Consider the following 19,959-nt stretch of genomic DNA (forward strand, 5'->3'; position numbering starts at 1 on the left):
TGCACCTGGTGCAAAACAGCGGAGAGAGAAAGAAAGAAAGAGAGAGAAAGAATGAGAGGTCATTTCACTGAATCCATCTTCCCACAGATGAACATGTTACACAAAAGCAGATTTACAAAGTACAGTGATCTAAATTTATATGCGTGTTAAAATCCATCCTCTCTGCTCATTCAAAATCCCATACATAAATTATGTCTGCTCCCAGCAGTCTCCTACAGTGCTGTTACATCCTCCAAGGCTGCATCTGTTTTAGATTGTGAAAACGTTTGTATATCAGGTTTGTGTTATGAACGTTATGCATTGAGAAATTGATAGTGTGCATGCACGGTGCTTCAAACTTTTCAAGATGTCTTTTAAAGTTCAGACCAATAAACTGTAGTAGTGATCAAAGGACAAGTTCTTACACGGCTGGGGTTTTTCACCTCTGCTCTGTTGTTGCCATTTTTGCTAGGGAACTTGAAGAACGTGTTGGAGAACTGACCCCAAAAATAAAATGATGTCGTCAGTGTGTGAAGCATCACACACATCATATTAATGAAACACCACAGATGGTGCTAATGAGTGTACTTCTTTGCCCCAGTCTGACACATAGTCAAACACACACTACAATGCATACTAAACAGAACTTTGGTGTAACTTCAAAACTCGTCAGTACAAAGTTAATAATTGGCCAAATTTAATTTGAAGGGATAGTTCACTCAAAAATGAAACTTCTGTCATCATTTACTCACTCTCATGTACCTGTATAAATTTATTTGTTCTGATGACCACAAAGGAAGATATTTTGAGGGATGTTTAAAAGCAAACCCATCATGAGCCCCATTCACTTCCATAGTATACCTTTTTTCCTACTATGGAAAGCATTGGGGCTTATGATGGGTTTGGTTTCAAACATTCCTCAAAATATCTTTCTTTGTGGTCATCAGAACAAATTTTTTTTATTGAGGTGTGTAACATGAGGGTGAGTAAAATAACAGCATTTTCATTTTTGGGTGAACTATTCCTTTAAAGAATGCTTTATTTAAAACATCAAGACGTGTTGACAAAGGGAGAGTAGAATATGTCTGTTCTCTGCAAACACCACATGTCATGGTCCCAATGTGCTTTCACAGACATTTTAATACTTCTTCCATGTTGAAATGACTAAATAACTACCTTGCTAAAAAATGAGACATCATCACAGAAATTCAAATGGATTTAATGGTTATAATGGGACCTGTATTGGGTTTTAATGGAAATAAAATGGTATGTGTTGCCTTTCCTGGTAATGTGTTGGCTTCTATTGGATGTTTTATACACTTTAAAAAATACTGTGTTATTTTCAACCTGCTGTTGGGTCAAAAAGGGACAATGCTGGGTGAAATATAAAAACATTTCTGGGTTAATTTAAAGTTGCCATGAAATGGAAGTAGAGATAGTCTGATTTTCCCCATGGTGACGTATATCCGAGTGAAACGGCTTTTTAAATGAACAAAAAAAAAAGGTAGGGCTGGACTTGAATGTGTCCATCGAGAATTTATTTGATGGTTTGAATTTGGGTATTTTTATTTAAAAAAAAAATTATAGCAACTTCTCACTAGTCGAGAGAGTTATTGAATTATAAAGTTGATTAAAGTTAAAAAATTTAACCAACCAACAGATAACTCCTCAATTTCAAAACGCATATGGTTGCCGCCACAGGACAAACATATGAGTCACGGCCGTTTCACAATCCGAAGGCTGCAGCCTCCCGAGGTCGCATATGTAGGCTTCATACAGTACGTCATCAAGCCTGGTTTATTTAAGTTAACCGACTATTACATTCGCAAGTCATCAGCATATTATAACAATTTACTAAGAATAACTAAGAATAATAGTCAACTTTATAATCGCTAATGTTCTGAACGGTCTTGATGATGACGTATGCTGCCTGCAAATGAGACCTCCGAAGGCTGCACCCTTCGGATTGAGAAACGGCCGACGTAGGGCCATTTATTGCTACTCTACTTCCATGTAAGTGGACCCGCGCTGTATGTAGATGAAAACGGCTCATTCTGAGTTAATAAAAACATAATAGTTTATTATGTAAGGTATTTATACACCACTGATAATATAGTTATGCATTGTGTTTTGGTCAAGAGATTATTCTAAAAGTTACACAAACAATGCAGCTTTAAGTGAAACAAGAAAGTTTTTTACAGTGCAAAACAGGGTTTAAAATAACCCAGCATATTATAGAGTGTTGGGACCAATTAAACACCGTTAAATAAGAATAATGTCATGGCTTTAAAGGTAAACAGATGGTAGTTCATTGGAAACCATTAGAACTGTAGTAGTACCTATTTCAGGCGGTTAGTAACGAAATAAATATTTAACAAAGACAGCAGATCCCACATGAAAAAATACTATAGTAATAATTAGCCCTTTGTACATAGTTTTTGACCTTAAATATTACTACCGTATATAACTGATCAATTCACTGTTCATTTTTATGTGGGATAGAATTGTACGTTTTTCACTACCATAAATTGCTCACGTGATGTAGGACTTCAGACATCATTATGTCCCATTTACATACGCTAGTAGTTTGTGTCTTTGTTTTGGTTTGTGTCTGACCGCGGTACGAGAGCCATTAAAGGTCTGTCGGTGAGAATATTCGGCGCTTTTCCACCATTACCTCGGCGCCAACGCTCCGCCCACTACAGGCACAGGCGCGCGTCAGAGCTACGCAAGCAGACGGCGGGCCAATGAGCGCTCAGCGGCTCACGCTCTCTACTCGTCTCCGCTCTCTCAGTTATTTCATTCATTGATTTGCGCTCGGTGAGAGCTGCTGCACCGCTGCTTTACTGCCACTGTGTACTCAACATGCTGCAATACGAAGGTATGCGACCTCTTCTCCGGATACCTTGGAAGATTTTGATAGTGATGTTTATTTAGTTTTGATGCGATGTGGATTTGTATTATTTTTATCCATGAGTTACAGGTAGGTTATCGATGTGCTGTTTGTCAAGGTGCGGATGCTTATATTGTTAATCGTTTATTATTAATGTGTAGGGCCAAAAATAATTATTTAGGCGAAGTTCGTATGCAATACGATATATTAGAAATATTAATTATATAAACTGTAAATCGCGTTGGAATTTTATTGCATCTGCCAAATGCATTAATAATGTATGTCTAAACGTCACCACAAGTTTTGACCATATTACTTACATTCATATCTGCTGCTTTTATTCAAGTTTAAAAGTGAATAATAATACAACATGGTATATGGTGAGGTCAAAATATATAGATTCATTGCCTTAATCGTTTCTTTTTTTTTTTTGATGACCTCCTTCATTTTCCTGTTCTTTATGAATTGCTGCTTTGTAAGTGATCTTGATGCTTTTGACACATTTTTTGTGTGTGTGTGTCCTGGTAACACAGTAGCCCACAGAAGTGAATTAAACTGACAAGGGATGATTCCCATCCTAATTCGGGAAATAATGGCAGTTGCCTGTGAATATAAATGAGCCTGGTGTTGTCTGAACATCCGGTGCTTCAGAACGGTTGAACTGTGACTGATGGGCCTTTGATGTGAGTCTGTAGAAATGGAGGGATTTGTGTCACAGCGTGTTGCTTTGCATCCGAAGAAAATTTGTTGTTGGGATGCGAGTGTAGGAAGCGGGAGCAGCTGTGTGGGCGATTTCTTTTCTTCTAACTCACAGACAGGCTTTTGAAATTCTCACTATTTGAATATAAGAGCGCTAGCTGCCTGCTGTGGCTTTTCTCAGCTTCATTCACAAACTTTAAAAAAGCTAACTTACATTTTTTTCCCTCTTCCTGTTTAGTAAATGGGACATCGGCCGGTCACCTGTCCACACCCCATTCTGCAAAATCGCCCAGTCCGTCTCCTGCCAGCCCAGGGAACCTGAACAAACACGGGGTAAGATGGCATCCACACTATCATCCTGAACAAACACACCTAGTTTTTGCAATCTAAGCACACATACCTGCTTACCTGCTGTGGGGATTGAGATCATTCGTCATGTAAACCTAATTCTTAACTCAATTTCCCATCTGAACCGTAACTATACAAAGTCTTCATGACCATTTAGGCTAAACCAGTGTATGGTCCTAGTTTTGGTCTAGCACATCGTATTGCCTTCCAACACAATGTCAGGCTTTGTATAACACACTCTATCTATGTTCTTAGGAAACGGACAAGGTGGACATTGCCACGACAGCTTAACTTTCCCTAAGTGGCACTAAAATTCACAGTCAATCCCTAGCAAGAAAAAATGATGCCGGGCCTCCACTATTGAGATTTTTGCACAGTTTCTATTTCACATTTTATGCATGGGAGGCCAGATAAATTGTTAATTGAGAATTACTTTTATTTGTTGTATAGGTCAGCATTCATGATGAAACATTGTCCTCATACACACTGCAAGGTTCTGTACTCTCAGAAATAAATGTACAAAAGCTGTCACTGGGACAGTACCCTTTCAAAACAGCACACCTTTGTACCCAAAGAATGCATATTAGTACTTCAAAGATACATATTTGTACCTAAATGGTACATATTAGGACCGTTTTTAAAGGGTACTGCCCCAGTGACAGCTTTGTACCTTTATTTTTGACAGTGCTCTCAGAAATAAAGGTACAACAGCTGTCACTGGGACAGTACCCTTTCAAAAAGGTACACCTTTGTACCCAAAGAGTACATATTAGTACTTCAAAGGTACATATTGGTACCTAAAAGGCACATATTTGGACCTTTTTAAAGCCCCCAGAGACAGCTTTTGTACCTTTTATTTTTGACAGTAACGAAACCAGATTTTCATTTTTTATACTGATTCTTGTGTGGATGGGACTCACTGCCCAATTGGAGAAAAAACATCCAATTTTTTTAGTAAAAAGCAAGGGGGTTACCCTGAGACAACCAAAGTCCACTTTCTATTAAGTGTCCAATGATCTGAACAACTACTTGCATTGCAGTTGTAGCAGTGACACAGCTCAGATGCATTTTTAGTTACATCATAACTTGATTAGTTTTCTTTTTTACGTAGATTTAATGTAAATCTGTTTATCACTACTTTTTCCAGAGTGAATTGTGAAGTTGTCCCTCCTATAGATAACCACACTGTGCACAAATCTAGATTTTTTTTTTTTTTTGCGGTGTGTATGTGGTCATTGAGACTGCTATGAGCAGAGAATACATACAATATACGCTGTTAAAGGAGCATGCAACTCATTAGAAAGTCTGTTGTTTATTAAGTAGGAGTCACATGTGTGTGTGACCAAGTGTCCTTGATCCTGTGATCTGAGAGACTAATGCAAAAAGGTTTAATGCAGTCAAAGCTTCCCTATCCAGCTTCGATATAAAGCATTTAATATAAGCCATAAGCCTTTGGCGCATCTTTCCTGAATTCTTAAAGCGAAACATTAATCAGGGTAGATGTTACAGTCCAGTACACATGTTGAGTTGCTCGATTATATCACGTGCCGATATTGACCCAGTATAGATTAATCAGAATCTCTTGGCCACCACTGAACTGGAATTTTACTCTGACCATAAATGGGAACATTTAGGAATACTGGTTTAGGTCACATCATGTTCTTGCTGCATGCTTTAGTCATCATGAAAGTATAGATAAACTTCCTCTTGTGAAAAAGGCTGACTTTTAACCAAAGTCCCTCAAACCGATTCGATTGTGGTCGTGGAGAGACAAAAGCACTCGGTTCTTTGAGTTCACCCTATTCCCGCTTTTCCATTTATCTTGCACAGCTGCATGAGCTCTTAATGTTGGATGATCTCTCTGTGGCTTGCTGTTGCAGAATGTTAATTTGGGACAGTCAGATCTGCCCAAAGCAGAGACGCAACTCAACGTTGTTGCAACCATCTCCTGCATAAGTGGGTCAGGCTTTGAAATTCCCCCAGTAGAGTTCTGTGAATGAAGGGGAACATTTGCATAAATATGATACAAATGCAAAATAACGCAATGTTCTCGGAAAATTTTTTTCAGATGTTAATTCTTTATCTAGCTTATGAATTTACATGAGTCTCAAAATGTTGTAGCTGTGTGACTTTGAGACAAGCAAGACATAGTAAAACCATCCCATATAGTAAAATAGTAAAGCAGTCCTTTTATATTAAATGAAAAATTACATATAAAATATGAAAATATTAATCGTATTTCTACCGTTTTAAAATGCATTACTGCATTCAATTAAAAACTGAACTATTTAACCATTTATATTGAATTAATATTGATTGCCTTGCCATTTAAGCCCAAGTTGTGATTTGCATATGATTTTGCATATTTAATGTATGACCCACTTATAGTAATGAACTATATAAGTGTGTGCAGCCTCTGTGTCCTCTGGCAAATCCCCACTTTCATCTCATTTTCGGTCCATAACCTCTCAATTCCCCTGGGGGAAAATATGGATCACATACATTTTATACTATGATGACAAATACATATTTAAAGTCCCCATGAACCAGAATTCGCAATCTATTACTTTTGTGTTGTGGCAAATTTCTGAGTGAAACTGAATATCGTGCGAGGAAAAAGTGGGTGTGGCTTTTGAGATTTTGATTTTGATTGAAGTTTATAAGGGAACACAATTAAAAAAAGGACTTATATAAATTATTTAAAATAAAAACCGGACACATATAAATTATTTCAATGCTTGAGAGAAAGGCACTTTGTCAAAGTCAGAAATTTCATATACTAAAATATCATAATAATACAAGGATAGAAAATACTTTTACTTGGTTAAATTGGTGGGCCATTTTTGCATGTTGTATAACACGGAAAGTAAGGTCATCGTTCACTCTATCTTTGTTCATAAATATAGTCTCCATTAAATGATATCAAACTCAGACTTTGTGTGTTGGGTTGCATGCTCTTCACAATTTTCTTTGGGGTTTTGATTGTGGGTTTAAATAACATTGTGTATGAGTGCATGTCTGTTGTCATTCATTCCATTAACAGTCATGTAAAAATACATCAACGTCTTCCAATGATTTTATTGCATGTGAAATTTGGTTTATGGTTTTATTTTTGTTTTATATATCTACATAAACTCAAAAATTTCATTGATTCTCAATGTTTTGTGTTTTCATCAATTTTAATTATGATCCATTATATATTCTTTACTGTCATTCCATTATGTCACTCATGTAGTTTTCATGTTTCTGTTTTTTAATAGTTTTGTATCATTTTTGTATATTGATATATATTTCGCATATATATCACTTATAGAAATAGAGAAGATCATGTCAAAGTCTTGTCATTATTTTTAAAGTTGTTCGTCTAGAATTTTCTTTATTTTTCTTTTCAAATCATGTCATGAAACCATTCCATCATGTATGTACTATGATTACATTTTCATTATACATTAAACAATACTGTAAGTCGATTTATCTTACTATGAGCTTGTCTGGCTGTTTGTACTTCTTAAACACAATTTGGGTCCTTCTCTCTTTATTTGGATTATTTGGTTTATCTCAGATATCACAGATGCCAAAACAAACATGGATGATTTGTTTTATGCCTGTGCAAAGTAAGCCAATGTATTGGAAAAGCAAATGAAAGCAGTTGGTTACAGAATTAGATTACAGGTGTAATTACAAAATGTCCTCAAGTGACTCGTATGAGTCTCCAAATCATTTTCACTCATTGGTTTTAATGAAGCTGCAGCTACAGACGGTTTATCGTCTCCACAGCTGTTTCCCGAAAATCAGAGATCCAGAGAGAGGACAACGCTGTAGCAGGGAGGTAGTATTTATCCTGTGATGGGAATAGTAATGCACTTTCCTGGTGTTGGATTAAATTTGTAATTTTGTAATTAGTGTGCAAGAATTCAACCACCATACACATGCTCATACATGTTTTTTTTCTAATATTAAACACCAGAATAAATACTAACAATTGCATGCTTCATTTCATAGTCCCATTATTCATTATTTCTCTGTGCTGTTGTTGTGAGTAATCTGTTTGCTGTCGGTCCTGAGCAATTCAACCAATTTGGACAAGTGATATGACCCAACATTCAAGCAGGAAACTGGCCTTATATGGGCATGTGTCTGTGGCTGCATCCTGTCTCGCTGAGGGAAAATATTATTAGTGCCGCACACTCCAACAGTTTCCATGGCAACAAGAGTTTTAATACCGGCAGGACAAACTGTGATCTGAATGAAATAGAAAAGGATGCTGCAACACACACATACACAGACTGACAAACACACGCTCTTTAGTCGAAACTGATTACACTTAAACAGCCATACCTTGCTCGTCTCTTACATATCTACTCAAATTGACATTATCAGCGCATGTAATAGTACAAACCCACCCTGACCCGTGCATCGCTTTGTCTAGGTAAATTTACGCTCCATTCTCGCTATTAGGGACCCCGCTCACTGTTTTCATCCCTTTGAGGTTCAACCGGGGCACGCTTGTATGCCACCACTGTCCAATCAAATCCACTGAGTTTTCTCAGTAGTCAGGAGAGCATAGAGCACTTCGAGACATCTTTCCAATTACTATCCGCCTGGACCCGAATGGGTCCCTGCACCCTGACTGGCGGCGGACGGGAGAGAAAACCAATTTACAGCCCAGCCAGTAACTTACAGTTGTGGCTGCCATGGCAACCGGCAAAAGCACCAATGTGCTAACTGTCTTTGTCTTAATGCAGTGCTGCTATGTTTAAAAGTGAGAGTGAACACGGTCCCAAGGGTGCTGTCCTCACAGGAACAATACAGGTGGAGCTGAGGCTATCATGGCAGGTAGAAAGCTAGACTACACTGAAAAGGTTTCATATTTTTTATAGTTACATGGTTGTCTGGGGTTTCTGAAGTACGTTTTTATGTACCACAAGGTCCATTTACTTCCAGGTTTAAAGGGAACCTTTTTCTTTACACAGGGATCCCAGCAAAGTGGTTCCTCGCTCTCGTTGGCTTCTACCAAAGTCTGCAGTATGGATGAGGAGGAAGGACCTGTGAGTGATGGTAAGACGTCAGGACATCATGTTTCAAAGTATGATATATGGACAGATGTTCCTTAAACAGTTAAATAAACCGCTTAAACCTTACAAATTATGGTAGGCTGGTCTCTTATGGTCTTTCAGCTTGTTTAGACACTCATCCTGGTCTTTGACAAGATCAGACAAACCCTACTAAAAAGCTATGACTATCTTAAACTGAATGGTTTTAGAAAGGATTTATAAAAATAACAGTTTAAGTTCATTCACACTTAATGGTGGAGAATGTGGGTATATTTTTGTGTCTAACAAGAGTTCAAAAACAATATTTTCCCAAGCAAGTATGAGAGGTTTCTGGATTTATTAAAAAGAAAGCTTTAATTACACAAAAACCTTAATTGTTCAGTGTCACCAAATGAAGCTCTTTTATCTCTAAAGCCTGTCTGTAGTAGAGGCTAAAAAGAAACACTTCAGTTAAAGGCATTGCATAAAAAGGCATTATGCACACCAGTAATTCTCACTGTAATGACTTGTAACACATTCCTTTAAAATCAATGGTGTGAGGCAGATACTGTTAAACGTAATTTTCCATAGTTTCTTTTTCTTTGGGTTTTGGTCATGAGACCATTAACCTCAAATTGTCTTATTCCTTCAGCTGAGCCCGTGGACGAGACACAGATCCCAACCGTTCCAAGCTCAATTTCAGATCGGTACAAAGTTGGGCGAATGATCGGGGACGGGAACTTTGCGGTGGTCCACGAGTGTGTGGAGCATTCGACTGGCAGAGCATACGCTCTGAAGATCATCAACAAAGGCAAATGCAGAGGAAAGGTAACAATGTTACATCATTTTTCTTTTCACACTTACGAGCTTTGATCAAATTAGACTAAGGGTGTTTTCACACCTAGTTCGTTTGAGCCCTCCAAACGCTCTCGGAGCAGTTCAGGGTGTACATGTGAACACACCAAGTGATCTCAGACCCCCCTAAAAGGACCCAAAAGTGAACCGAACTCAGACCACGTCTGGAGGTGGTCTGAGTACGGTTCGCTTTTGGGTTCTTTTGTGGTTCGATTTATTTTTGAGATGTGAAACCAATGAGGTCCCGGTCCACTTCGAGTGTCGTTTCGACATTGTATCAAAATAAACTGCTGCACAGAAAGCTGGGGTCTGAGTTCTTATGAAGTTGTGAAGTGAACAAGAAAGGGTCTGAGATCACTTCAGTTCTGAAGAGGACCAAAAAAAGAACTGGGTCCTCTTTTGAGTCCACTATATTGTGAACACTAAAAGGACTGAGGTCATATTCGGCTAGTTCCTTTTCTGGTTCACTTTAAGTGAACTGGGTTTGGTTCTTTTAAAATGAACTATATGTGAAAACACCCTAAGATATCTTTCTACTATAATCTTTTGTGCCATACAGGAGCATATGATCCAAAATGAGGTGGACATCTTGAGAAGAGTGAAACATCCCAACATTGTGTTGTTGATCGAGGAGATGGAAACCTATAGTGAACTCTACCTGGTCATGGAGCTTGTTAAGGTATGCATCACAGATTGTGGGATATCTATTCAAACCAAAGGTGAAAGCAAATCTGAATCTGAAAAGCCTGGATTTCACAGGAATAGGTTACATATTTAAGAGATTCAAAGTAATTTTGCTCTTGGTTGGTTGGTCCATGTAATGTCCGCTCTGTGTTGTTGCGCTGGCTTGGTTGAACCAAGTGTTATTTTAAGCTTCTGTTCCACTTACTCGACTCTTTGAGGTGCTTCCGACTTCAGCCGGCAAACCAGGCCATCGCAAACTTCCTCTCGCTATATATCAACAACCGACCTCAAGAAACTCTTGTGAGGTAGATAGCGATTCTCTCGCTGGGTATGTGGGAATGCTGCTTTTAGTCCCTTACCAAGCAGAAAAGTTTAAACTCTTGGACGGTGCCATTCATAAAACCTACTAACTTATAGCTTAATCGTGCTTGCTATTGTTTATATTTAAACCCCAAACCCACAGTATTAAACTTTATCTTGCACTGTTTGCAGCACCACAATCTTATAGCTACTCATATGTGGCAAATTCGTTGAATTAAAATCACGTCTACTAAAATCATGTCTGCTTTGGTCTGTACTTGATCTACATTGATGATTCTTGTTGGTTCACAGGGAGGAGATCTTTTTGATGCTATCACTTCCGCCAACAGATACACTGAGCGAGACGCCAGTGGCATGTTGTACAACCTAACCAACGCTATCAAGTATTTACACAGCCTTAACATCGTCCATAGAGACATCAAGCCAGAGAATCTTTTGGTAAGATCTCAACATTTTTGGCACCATGTGTCTTCCTCTTTCATATCATTTTTCCTTCCATCCCATTTTCACACCAAACTGTGCTTCTAGGAATGACATACTGAGCGCACCCCCCATGTGATCATCGAACACATGTCACCATTGAATCACAAAGTTAGCACGTCCTAATGCTGGTGATATTTCGCGAACAGCAGGTAGTCTCATCTCAAATGTGAGTGTGTGTTTGTAGGGGAAGATGACAAGATGATGTTTTGTACGATATGTGTGTGTTTGAAGAAAGAGAGATGATTGCTCAAAGCTCTTTGTGACTGAGTCTAGACCAGACACCTACTGAATGACTGACTGTGATATCGCTTGTACAGCGGAAGAAGTGTGACGTGACTCACGAGTTGACAGTTCACAGACTGTACTGTTCTCTTAAGAACCTTGTACCAGACATCCTTATGAATCAATAGTGTATGGCTCATACTCTGCTTCTTTTTCAATCGAGGGCTGTTGAGATTAGACGCGCTCCTACACCCATATGTGCCATTTTCAATGGTTTCTCTTTTGTAAACAGGCGGATGTATTGACCATTCTGATATACATTGGAACATTGCAGCCACCGCTTGTGTGGTCGAAGACAGGACAGATTTGTCCGCTGGCATTGGATGGGGCAAACTCATGCCCTCTTGATCAAATTCAGTCAGCTTCATTGCACTTCAGCGAACAATGGGAGTTGTCTACTGGCTAGCAGATGCGCTCGCTGTGTGTTAAAGATAATCGCTTGTGACTGGAAGCATACATCTCAAGTGTGCCAGGAAGTTGTAGTGCAGAACGAAGCTGTTTTGGCTGTTATATAACAAACAGAAACCTAGCTAACCGGTTTTAGGGGCTGGATGGATTCATGCTGGGAGAAGATGCAGTTCCTCTATCAGCATCTGTGAATTTAAGGGCATAGACATTAAAGGGACATTCCACTTTTTTTGAAAATATGCTCATTTTCCAGCTCCCCTAGAGATAAACTTTTGATTTTTACCGTTTTGGAATCCATTCAGCTGATCTCTGGGTCTGGCGCTAACACTTTTAGCATAGCTTCGAATAATCCATTGAATCTGATTAGACCATTAGCATCGCGCTACAAATAACCAAGGAGTTTTGATATTTTTCCTATTTAAAACTTAACTCTTCTGTAGTTACATCGTGTACTAAGCAATGATATTACGCAGCGCCCGAAAATAATCCCCTGATATTGAACGAAATAAGGGGACTTTTTTCGGGTGGTGCATAATATCACTACGCCCGCCGCAGCCATTTTACAGCAGCAAAGTCCTTGATTATTACGCCAGAATGAGAGTATAGTTTCTAGCCAAATCTGCCTAGAAAATCGCAACTTTTAATTTAATGTCGGCCTTAGTACACGATGTAACTACAGAAGAGTCAAGTTTTAAATGGGAAAAATATTGAAACTCTTTGGTTATTTGGTTTTTAGCATGATGCTAATGGTCTAATCAGATTCAATGGATTATGCTAAGCTATGCTAAAAGTAGTAGCGCCAGACCTGGAGATCGGCTGAATGGATTCCAAAACGGTAAAAATCAGATGTTTAACTCCAGGGAAGCTGGAAAATGGATGTGGAGTGTCTCTTTAAGGGGCGGGGTTTAGATTAATCCAGGACTAGGTTATATTAGGACATTTAAGTTGTTTTTACTAACAAACCTTACAAAAACTATACAGGTGTGCATCTTGAGACACCAGTGACAGCTAGGGATCATTTTTCTGGCAGTGTAGAAAAACTTGGATATATACATTTCAAAGATTGCTTTATATGTTGTGTTGGACCACATTTTAAAACCATTTTTTATTGATTCACAGGTGTATGAACATCAAGATGGAAGTAAATCGCTAAAGCTGGGAGACTTTGGCTTGGCAACCGTGGTAGACGGGCCCTTATATACTGTCTGTGGTACACCCACATATGTAGCACCAGAGATTATTGCAGAGACCGGGTGAATATTTTAACACATTTTAATGAATTAATTTAAATGTTCTTATTAATATTGTTATGAAACATAATATTATGATTATTATAAATATGTGAACCTGTCTGTGAACCTGTCTGAGGCTAAAGTCTTTGATTCTCCAAATCTCATAATTCGATTATGTGTTGAATTTTTAGTCACTGATTTCAATCTAGTTAATATTAAAGATATCAAGGTTATATTTTCACAAAATGTTCTTTAAATTATAATATTATTTTATTTTATATAAAAAAGATTTTTCACAAGCAGGGTTACATATTATTATAACATTATTTGAAGTTTAACTGTGTTTGCTTTACTGTAGGTATGGCCTTAAAGTAGATATATGGGCCGCTGGAGTCATCACGTATATTCTCCTCTGTGGCTTTCCTCCATTTCGTGGGTACGTTCAGTGTCAGAGAAATGTCTTTAATTCTGTACCTTTTCAACACTGTACAATCTTATCTGCATTATATCTGAAAATTGAGACCTCATTACATTACACAAAGTCTATTACACACCTCATAGGTTATGTAAAATGGCGCCACTATGTGGTTATTTTGTAACTCATAACAACGTATAGATTCCTAATGACACTAGCGCCCCCTGTTGATGTCTATATGACGTTGCGCTCTGTATTTCAGAAGTACAGAAGATCAAGAGGCCTTGTTTGATCAGATTCTCCTGGGCCAGTTAGAATTTCCTCCTCCATACTGGGACAATGTATCAGATTCAGCTAAAGTAAGTCAAATCAAGTTTGTACTCAATGTTAAATATTTTATATGTGCAATCTGTTTATTTAATCAGCCTTTTTATGCTATAATAGCCAATATAGTCATGGTTTAAATTAAAATGGTTAAAAAATTGCTAATAAATATCGGCAACTGGTACATTTCTAATATTTAGGATTATGATGTTTTATTATAGGAGCTAATAGTGTCTATGCTGCAAGTGGAAGTAGATCAGAGATACACAGCGCTGCAGGTGCTTGAACATCCTTGGGTCACTGTAAGTAATTCATGTTTTATACTAGTCTTATCTATTACACTAGATACAAAGATCGATTGATTCATCATTTTTGCTTAGTATCTACTGTAGGATTGTGTGCCATTTTACCATTTGTGAACTTTTCATTTCAGAATGACGGTCTGTCAGAAAATGAACACCAGCTGCTAGTTGCAGGAAAGATCAGGAAGCACTTTAACACAGGCCCCAAACCCTGCAACAACACTCCTGGAGTATCTGTCATGACGGTAAGATCACACATAGATCAGATCAGATGTTACATCTATATTTACAGTATCATTTTATTTAATTGGTGAGATTTGCTGGTAGAAAATTTTTTTGTGTCGATGCAGAAAACTACGATTAGGGAATATTTAACAGCTAGGGGTTATTTACTGTTGGCAACTTAGTGGAGAGGAATGGAGGAAGACTTAAAGAGACATTCCACTTATTTTGAAAATATGCTAATTTTCCAGCTCCCCTACAGTTAAACATTTGATTTTTAACATTTTGGAATCCATTCAGCCGATCTCCGGGTCTGGCGGTACCACTTTTAGCATAGCTTAGCATAATCCATTGAATCTGATTAGACCATTAGCATCGCGCTAACCAAAGAGTTTTTAAATTTTTATTTAAAACTTGACTCTTCTGTAGTTACATCGTGTACTAAGACCGACAGAAAATTTAAAGCTTTTTTCTAGGCAGATATGGTTAGGAACTATACTCTCAAACTGGCTTAATAATCAATGACTTTGCTGCCGTAACATGGCTGCAGCAGGCGTAGTGATATTACGCACTGCCCGAAAATAGTCCACTGCTTTTAAGAGTTACCTAGGGGACTATTTTCGGCTGCTGCGATTATGCTAAGCTATGCTAAAAGTGGCACCGCCAGACCCGGAGATTGGCTGAATGGATTCCAAAACGGTAAACTCTAGGGGAGCTGGAAAATGAGCATATTTTCAAAACAAGTGTGTGTCCTTTTAACTTTTGCTTTAGTTTTTCTTAACTTTTGCGAGTGCTACAAACATTTAAATTCTTATCCACTTTACTAACAGCTGAGCTGTGATATGAATGTTATCCACTGAGCTGTAATGATTTTTCTTCGTATAGCTCGACCATGACTTTTCCATGCAGAGATCAGGGTCATTGGATTTCTATCAGAACCCGGGCATGTTCTGGATAAGGTAATTTTGTGTGTCTACCAAGGCATGCCAGACACGGAGTATATCTGTCCAGCTTATGTTATTATCACCCAAGATGGCTGTTGCTGTGGGCTTGCTATGCGTGTATGCGTGTGAACGGTCCTGTGTATGACTTCAGCATCACTGCATCTAACATTGCGTTTATCTCCTCGTTGGTTTGCTCATTGTTACCCGTGAATGCCGCTTTTGTCCTGCTCTGTGGTGTCTTTTTCTGTTTTGCTACCCATCAGCTTCTCATAGGGTGACCATTCGTGCCAGTTCCGCCGGACACGTCCCGAACATGTTTTCGGGTTCGTTCTCCGGAAGTCGCGTTGGTCGACCGCATACGTCATCAAGGTTTAATATTTCGGGTTTAATTTAAAAAAAGCAAATGTTAAATTTCAAGGTAAGAATGAAACTAGAATGATTGTATGTCTTAAAATAAATAAATATTAATTTTCTAATGTATTTTAACTGAAATGTGAGAACCTCAATGACGTATGCGGTCGAGCAACGCGACTTCCGAAGAACGACCCCGAAAACATGTTCGGGACGTGTCCGGCGGAACTGGCACGAATGGCCACCCTAGCTTCTCATGAGCTAGAAAAAGCAGTTGTCCTTTTCCCTCAGTGTATAATTTACTTTACATAGAGTCTTTTTAACACTATTCATGTATTTCTTAGTCTGACTGCGTTTTCTCCATTTTTCTTCAGACCACCGCTCTTGATAAGGAGAGGCAGATTTTCCGACGAGGACGCCACCAGAATGTGAGCGCAGCTCTTTGGACCACCCAGCCGACCTGTAGCCTCCACATCCCAGCCTTTACACCCCGTCTGTACCTCGACCCGTCCCAGCCACCCGTCGGGCTCCCGGCCCCTACACTCAATTCATGCCCCTCAACCACCACCGCCACGCCCGAGTCTGAGGACTTTTCCGCCTGCTCCACAGAGACTGTTCGCTCCCTCCTCTCTCCTTTCTAGTACTTCAAGGGAAGGGAGCAACTGGAAAGATCATCAAGAGAAGAAGGTTTAATGAGGATTCGGATCGCGGCCGAGTGGACCGATAAACATTTTGTAATCCGATCACACAATGGTGCACAAAGAGGAAAATGACTATGTCAGGAAAGGGGGGTTTCTTGTTTATTTACGGTCATTGTAATAAGTTTTTCATTTATTTATACATGATGGATAGATTTGTCATTTTTATTCAGGTTTAAATATCCTCGTTTCTGTTGAGGCACCTTAGAATGTTTATCTTGGTCCAGTATTGCTTATGTATTTCAGAAGAAAACTGCAAAGATGCTATAATTGATATTTAGTTGTCAGTTATCAAGCCCATAAAAAAATTCCAAAATATTTTTAAGGGTAAATCTGTGAAATTACTTTAAACATGGTAAAAGATGTTAAACATAGCTGGTCTTTTCGGTAGCTGAAAGCAAATAAGCAGGCAAGAAGTTTAAATTTCTGTATAACAGCTTTTTAATACCAATGCTTGTATCTCAGACCAGTGTTCCCAAAAACGTTTGGAAATGCCCCAGCTTCATATACTTATGGGCTAAATACTATCTATACTACTTTTCCTTTGTGCTTACAGTACTGGACACTTATGGAAATTATCCATACATGAGATGGGGACCTTTTTTGTAATCTGTGTAAATAATATAATTTCAATTATTTTGATATCGACAATATATTTCTTTATCTTAACTAGACTATGTAATTCACACATTTAACCATTTCACACTTTTTAAGTATACCGAACATAAGCACAAGTGCATTGTGGGAAAGACAAGCAACATTCCTTAAAACAGGGTCAGCTCTTGGAAAAACAAACATCAACAGGAAAAAGTTCAATGTGATTACTCCATTTCTCTCATTCAGTGGTACAGTACTACTACGTAAAGCAATTGCCAAACGGTACAGGAGATTTGGTATTAGTTACAGAATGTAAGAAAAGTATGAAGTGTTTTGGTAGTGTGACATGTTCTAATACCTCATAAACCTGCTTACTGTGTCATTGTATTCTCTCATTAGTGCATGGAATACAGAGCGGCTCTTATATTTATTATTTGAGACATCATCATATTAAAAAAGTAACATATTACACAACAGGACTTTGTGGTTATTTTATTATATTATTTTATTGTATTATATTATATATATTATATGCTTACGATTTGTCACATATTAATTTCTAAGCTAATGATGTCCCAGGTGAAAAAATGCTGAAGTACATAAAATGTATTTTACTGCACTAAATAAATGTACTATTTTTTACACCATAATTTTATAGTGTGTGAAATGCGTCCTACAAAGGATGCGTCCTACGAAGGATGCGTCCTACGAAGGATGCGTCCTTCGAAGGATGCGTCCTACGAAGGATGCGTCCTTCGAAGGATGCGTCCTACGAAGGATGCATCCCCCATGACCTTCAAAAGATCCAGCCTTTGAATTATGAAAGCTATTGCTGCGCCCAATGATTATGCATAGCACCCTCAGCACCATAATACACATTACATTAGCTGTGTCTCATTTCAGAAGGCTGCATCCTTCGCGTCCTCCAGAGCCTTCAAAAGATCCTGCCTTCGAATTATGACGCTATTGCTGCGCCCAATGATTATGCATAGCACCCTTATACAAAATACATGAATTAGCATTTCTTTAACTACACAGAATATCAATATACATAAGATAAAATATTTTATTAACCTCCGAAGGATGTGTCCTCTGTGACCTTCAAAGGATCCACCATTTGAATTATGACAACTATTGCTGCGCCCAATGTTTCTGCATAGCACCCATAGCAACATAATACACATAATACATTAGCTGTGTCTAGTTCCAGAAGGTTTCATCCTTTGCATCCTCTGGAGGTTACATCCTCTGAAGGATGCAGTATACAGAGGGTCCTCAACTTATAATTAAACAAAATAACCTTCATAGGACATATGGACAGAAAAGAAAACAGCAACTTCCTTAAAAAAATCAATATATATATAAAATATAATTTTAATCATCCTCCAAAGGATGCAGCCTCTGAAGGATAAGCATAGCAATAGCTTTCATAATTCAAAGGCTGGATCTTTTGAAGGTCATGGAGGACGCATCCTTCGTAGGACACATCCTTCATAGGACGCATCCTTCGTAGGATGCATCCTTCAAAGTATGTGTCCTTTGTGATCTTCAAAGGATCCTGCCTTCAAATTATGACAGCTTTTGCTGTGCCCAATGATTATGCATAGCACAGTTATACAAAATACATGAAATTAGCATTTCTATAACTATACAGAATATCACTATACATTATACACAGTATTTAATGAGCCTCCGAAGGATGTGTGCTCAGTGACCTTCAAAGGATCCACCATTTGAATTATGAAAACTATTGCTGCGCCCAATGTTTCTGCATAGCACCCGTAGCAACATAATACACATAATACATTAGCTGTGTCTTGTTCCAGAAGGTTTCATCCTTTGCGTCTTCTGGAGGTTACATCCTCTAAAGTATGCAGTATACAGAGGGTCCTCAACCTATAATTAAACAAAATAACCTTCATAGGACATATGGACAGAAAAGAAACCAGCAACTTCCTTAAAAAAATCAATATATATATATATATTAATAATAATTTTAACCATCCTCCAAAGGATGCATCCTCTGAAGGATGCGTCCTACAAAGGATGCATCCTCTGAAGGATGCGTCCTACGAAGGATGCTTCCTACGAAGGATGCGTCCTCCGAAGGATGCGTCCTACGAAGGATGCATCCTATGAAGGATGCGTTCTACGAAGGATGCATCCTCCATGACCTTCAAAAGATCCAGCCTTTGAATTATGAAAGCTATTACTATGCTTAATGATTATGCATAGCACCCTCAGCACCATAATACACAATACATGAATTAGCTGTGTCTCATTTCAGAAGGTGTCATCCTTCGCATCCTCCAGAGGTTGCATTCCCTGACAGATGTAGTATACAGAGAGTCCTCAAACAGAATTAAACAAAACCTTTGTAGCATATATGGACGGAAAAGGAAACAGGAACTACATTTCAATAACTACACACAATATTAATATACATTGAATACAATATTTTATTAGCCTCCGAAGGATGCCTCCTTCAAAGGATGTGTCCTTTGTGACCTTCAAAGGATCCTGCCTTCGAATTATGACAGCTTTTGCTGTGCCCAATGATTATGCATAGCACCGTTATACAAAATACATGAAATTAGCATTTCTATAACTATAGAGAATATCACTATACATTATACACAGTATTTAATGAGCCTCCGAAGGATGTGTCCTCAGGGACCTTCAAAGTATCCAGCCTTTGAATTATGACAACTATTGCTGCACCCAATGTTTCTGCATAGCACCCGTAGCAACATAATACACATAATACATTAGCTGTGTCTAGTTCCAGAAGGTTTAATCCTTTGCGTCCTCTGGAGGTTACATCCTCTGAAGGATGCAGTATACAGAGGGTCCTCAAACTATAATTAAACAAAATAACCTTCATAGGAC

At 38.4% G+C, this 19,959-nt stretch overlaps 1 protein-coding gene across 7 annotated transcripts in view; it reads left to right on the top strand.

Annotated features, from left to right (window-relative positions):
- Positions 1 to 17,633, top strand: part of dclk1a (doublecortin-like kinase 1a) — a 41,238-nt gene extending 23,605 nt beyond the window's left edge. For 2 of the 7 annotated variants that reach the window (XM_065260381.2, XM_065260401.2), the window contains 12 exons: positions 3,810 to 3,904; positions 8,893 to 8,977; positions 9,605 to 9,780; positions 10,367 to 10,486; positions 11,104 to 11,250; positions 13,105 to 13,238; positions 13,576 to 13,653; positions 13,895 to 13,991; positions 14,178 to 14,258; positions 14,390 to 14,503; positions 15,366 to 15,439; positions 16,150 to 16,353. In XM_065260381.2, coding sequence (XP_065116453.1) covers positions 3,810 to 3,904; positions 8,893 to 8,977; positions 9,605 to 9,780; positions 10,367 to 10,486; positions 11,104 to 11,250; positions 13,105 to 13,238; positions 13,576 to 13,653; positions 13,895 to 13,991; positions 14,178 to 14,258; positions 14,390 to 14,503; positions 15,366 to 15,439; positions 16,150 to 16,207 — 1,259 coding nt within the window. In that variant the 3' untranslated portion in view covers positions 16,208 to 16,353. The other 5 variants (XM_065260420.1, XM_065260428.1, XM_065260412.2 and 2 more) reach the window with 4 other exon arrangements.
- The last annotated feature ends 2,326 nt before the right edge of the window (positions 17,634 to 19,959 follow it).

The sequence above is a fragment of the Paramisgurnus dabryanus genome, chromosome 10 (assembly GCF_030506205.2).
Source record: "Paramisgurnus dabryanus chromosome 10, PD_genome_1.1, whole genome shotgun sequence".
Taxonomy (NCBI): domain Eukaryota; kingdom Metazoa; phylum Chordata; class Actinopteri; order Cypriniformes; family Cobitidae; genus Paramisgurnus; species Paramisgurnus dabryanus.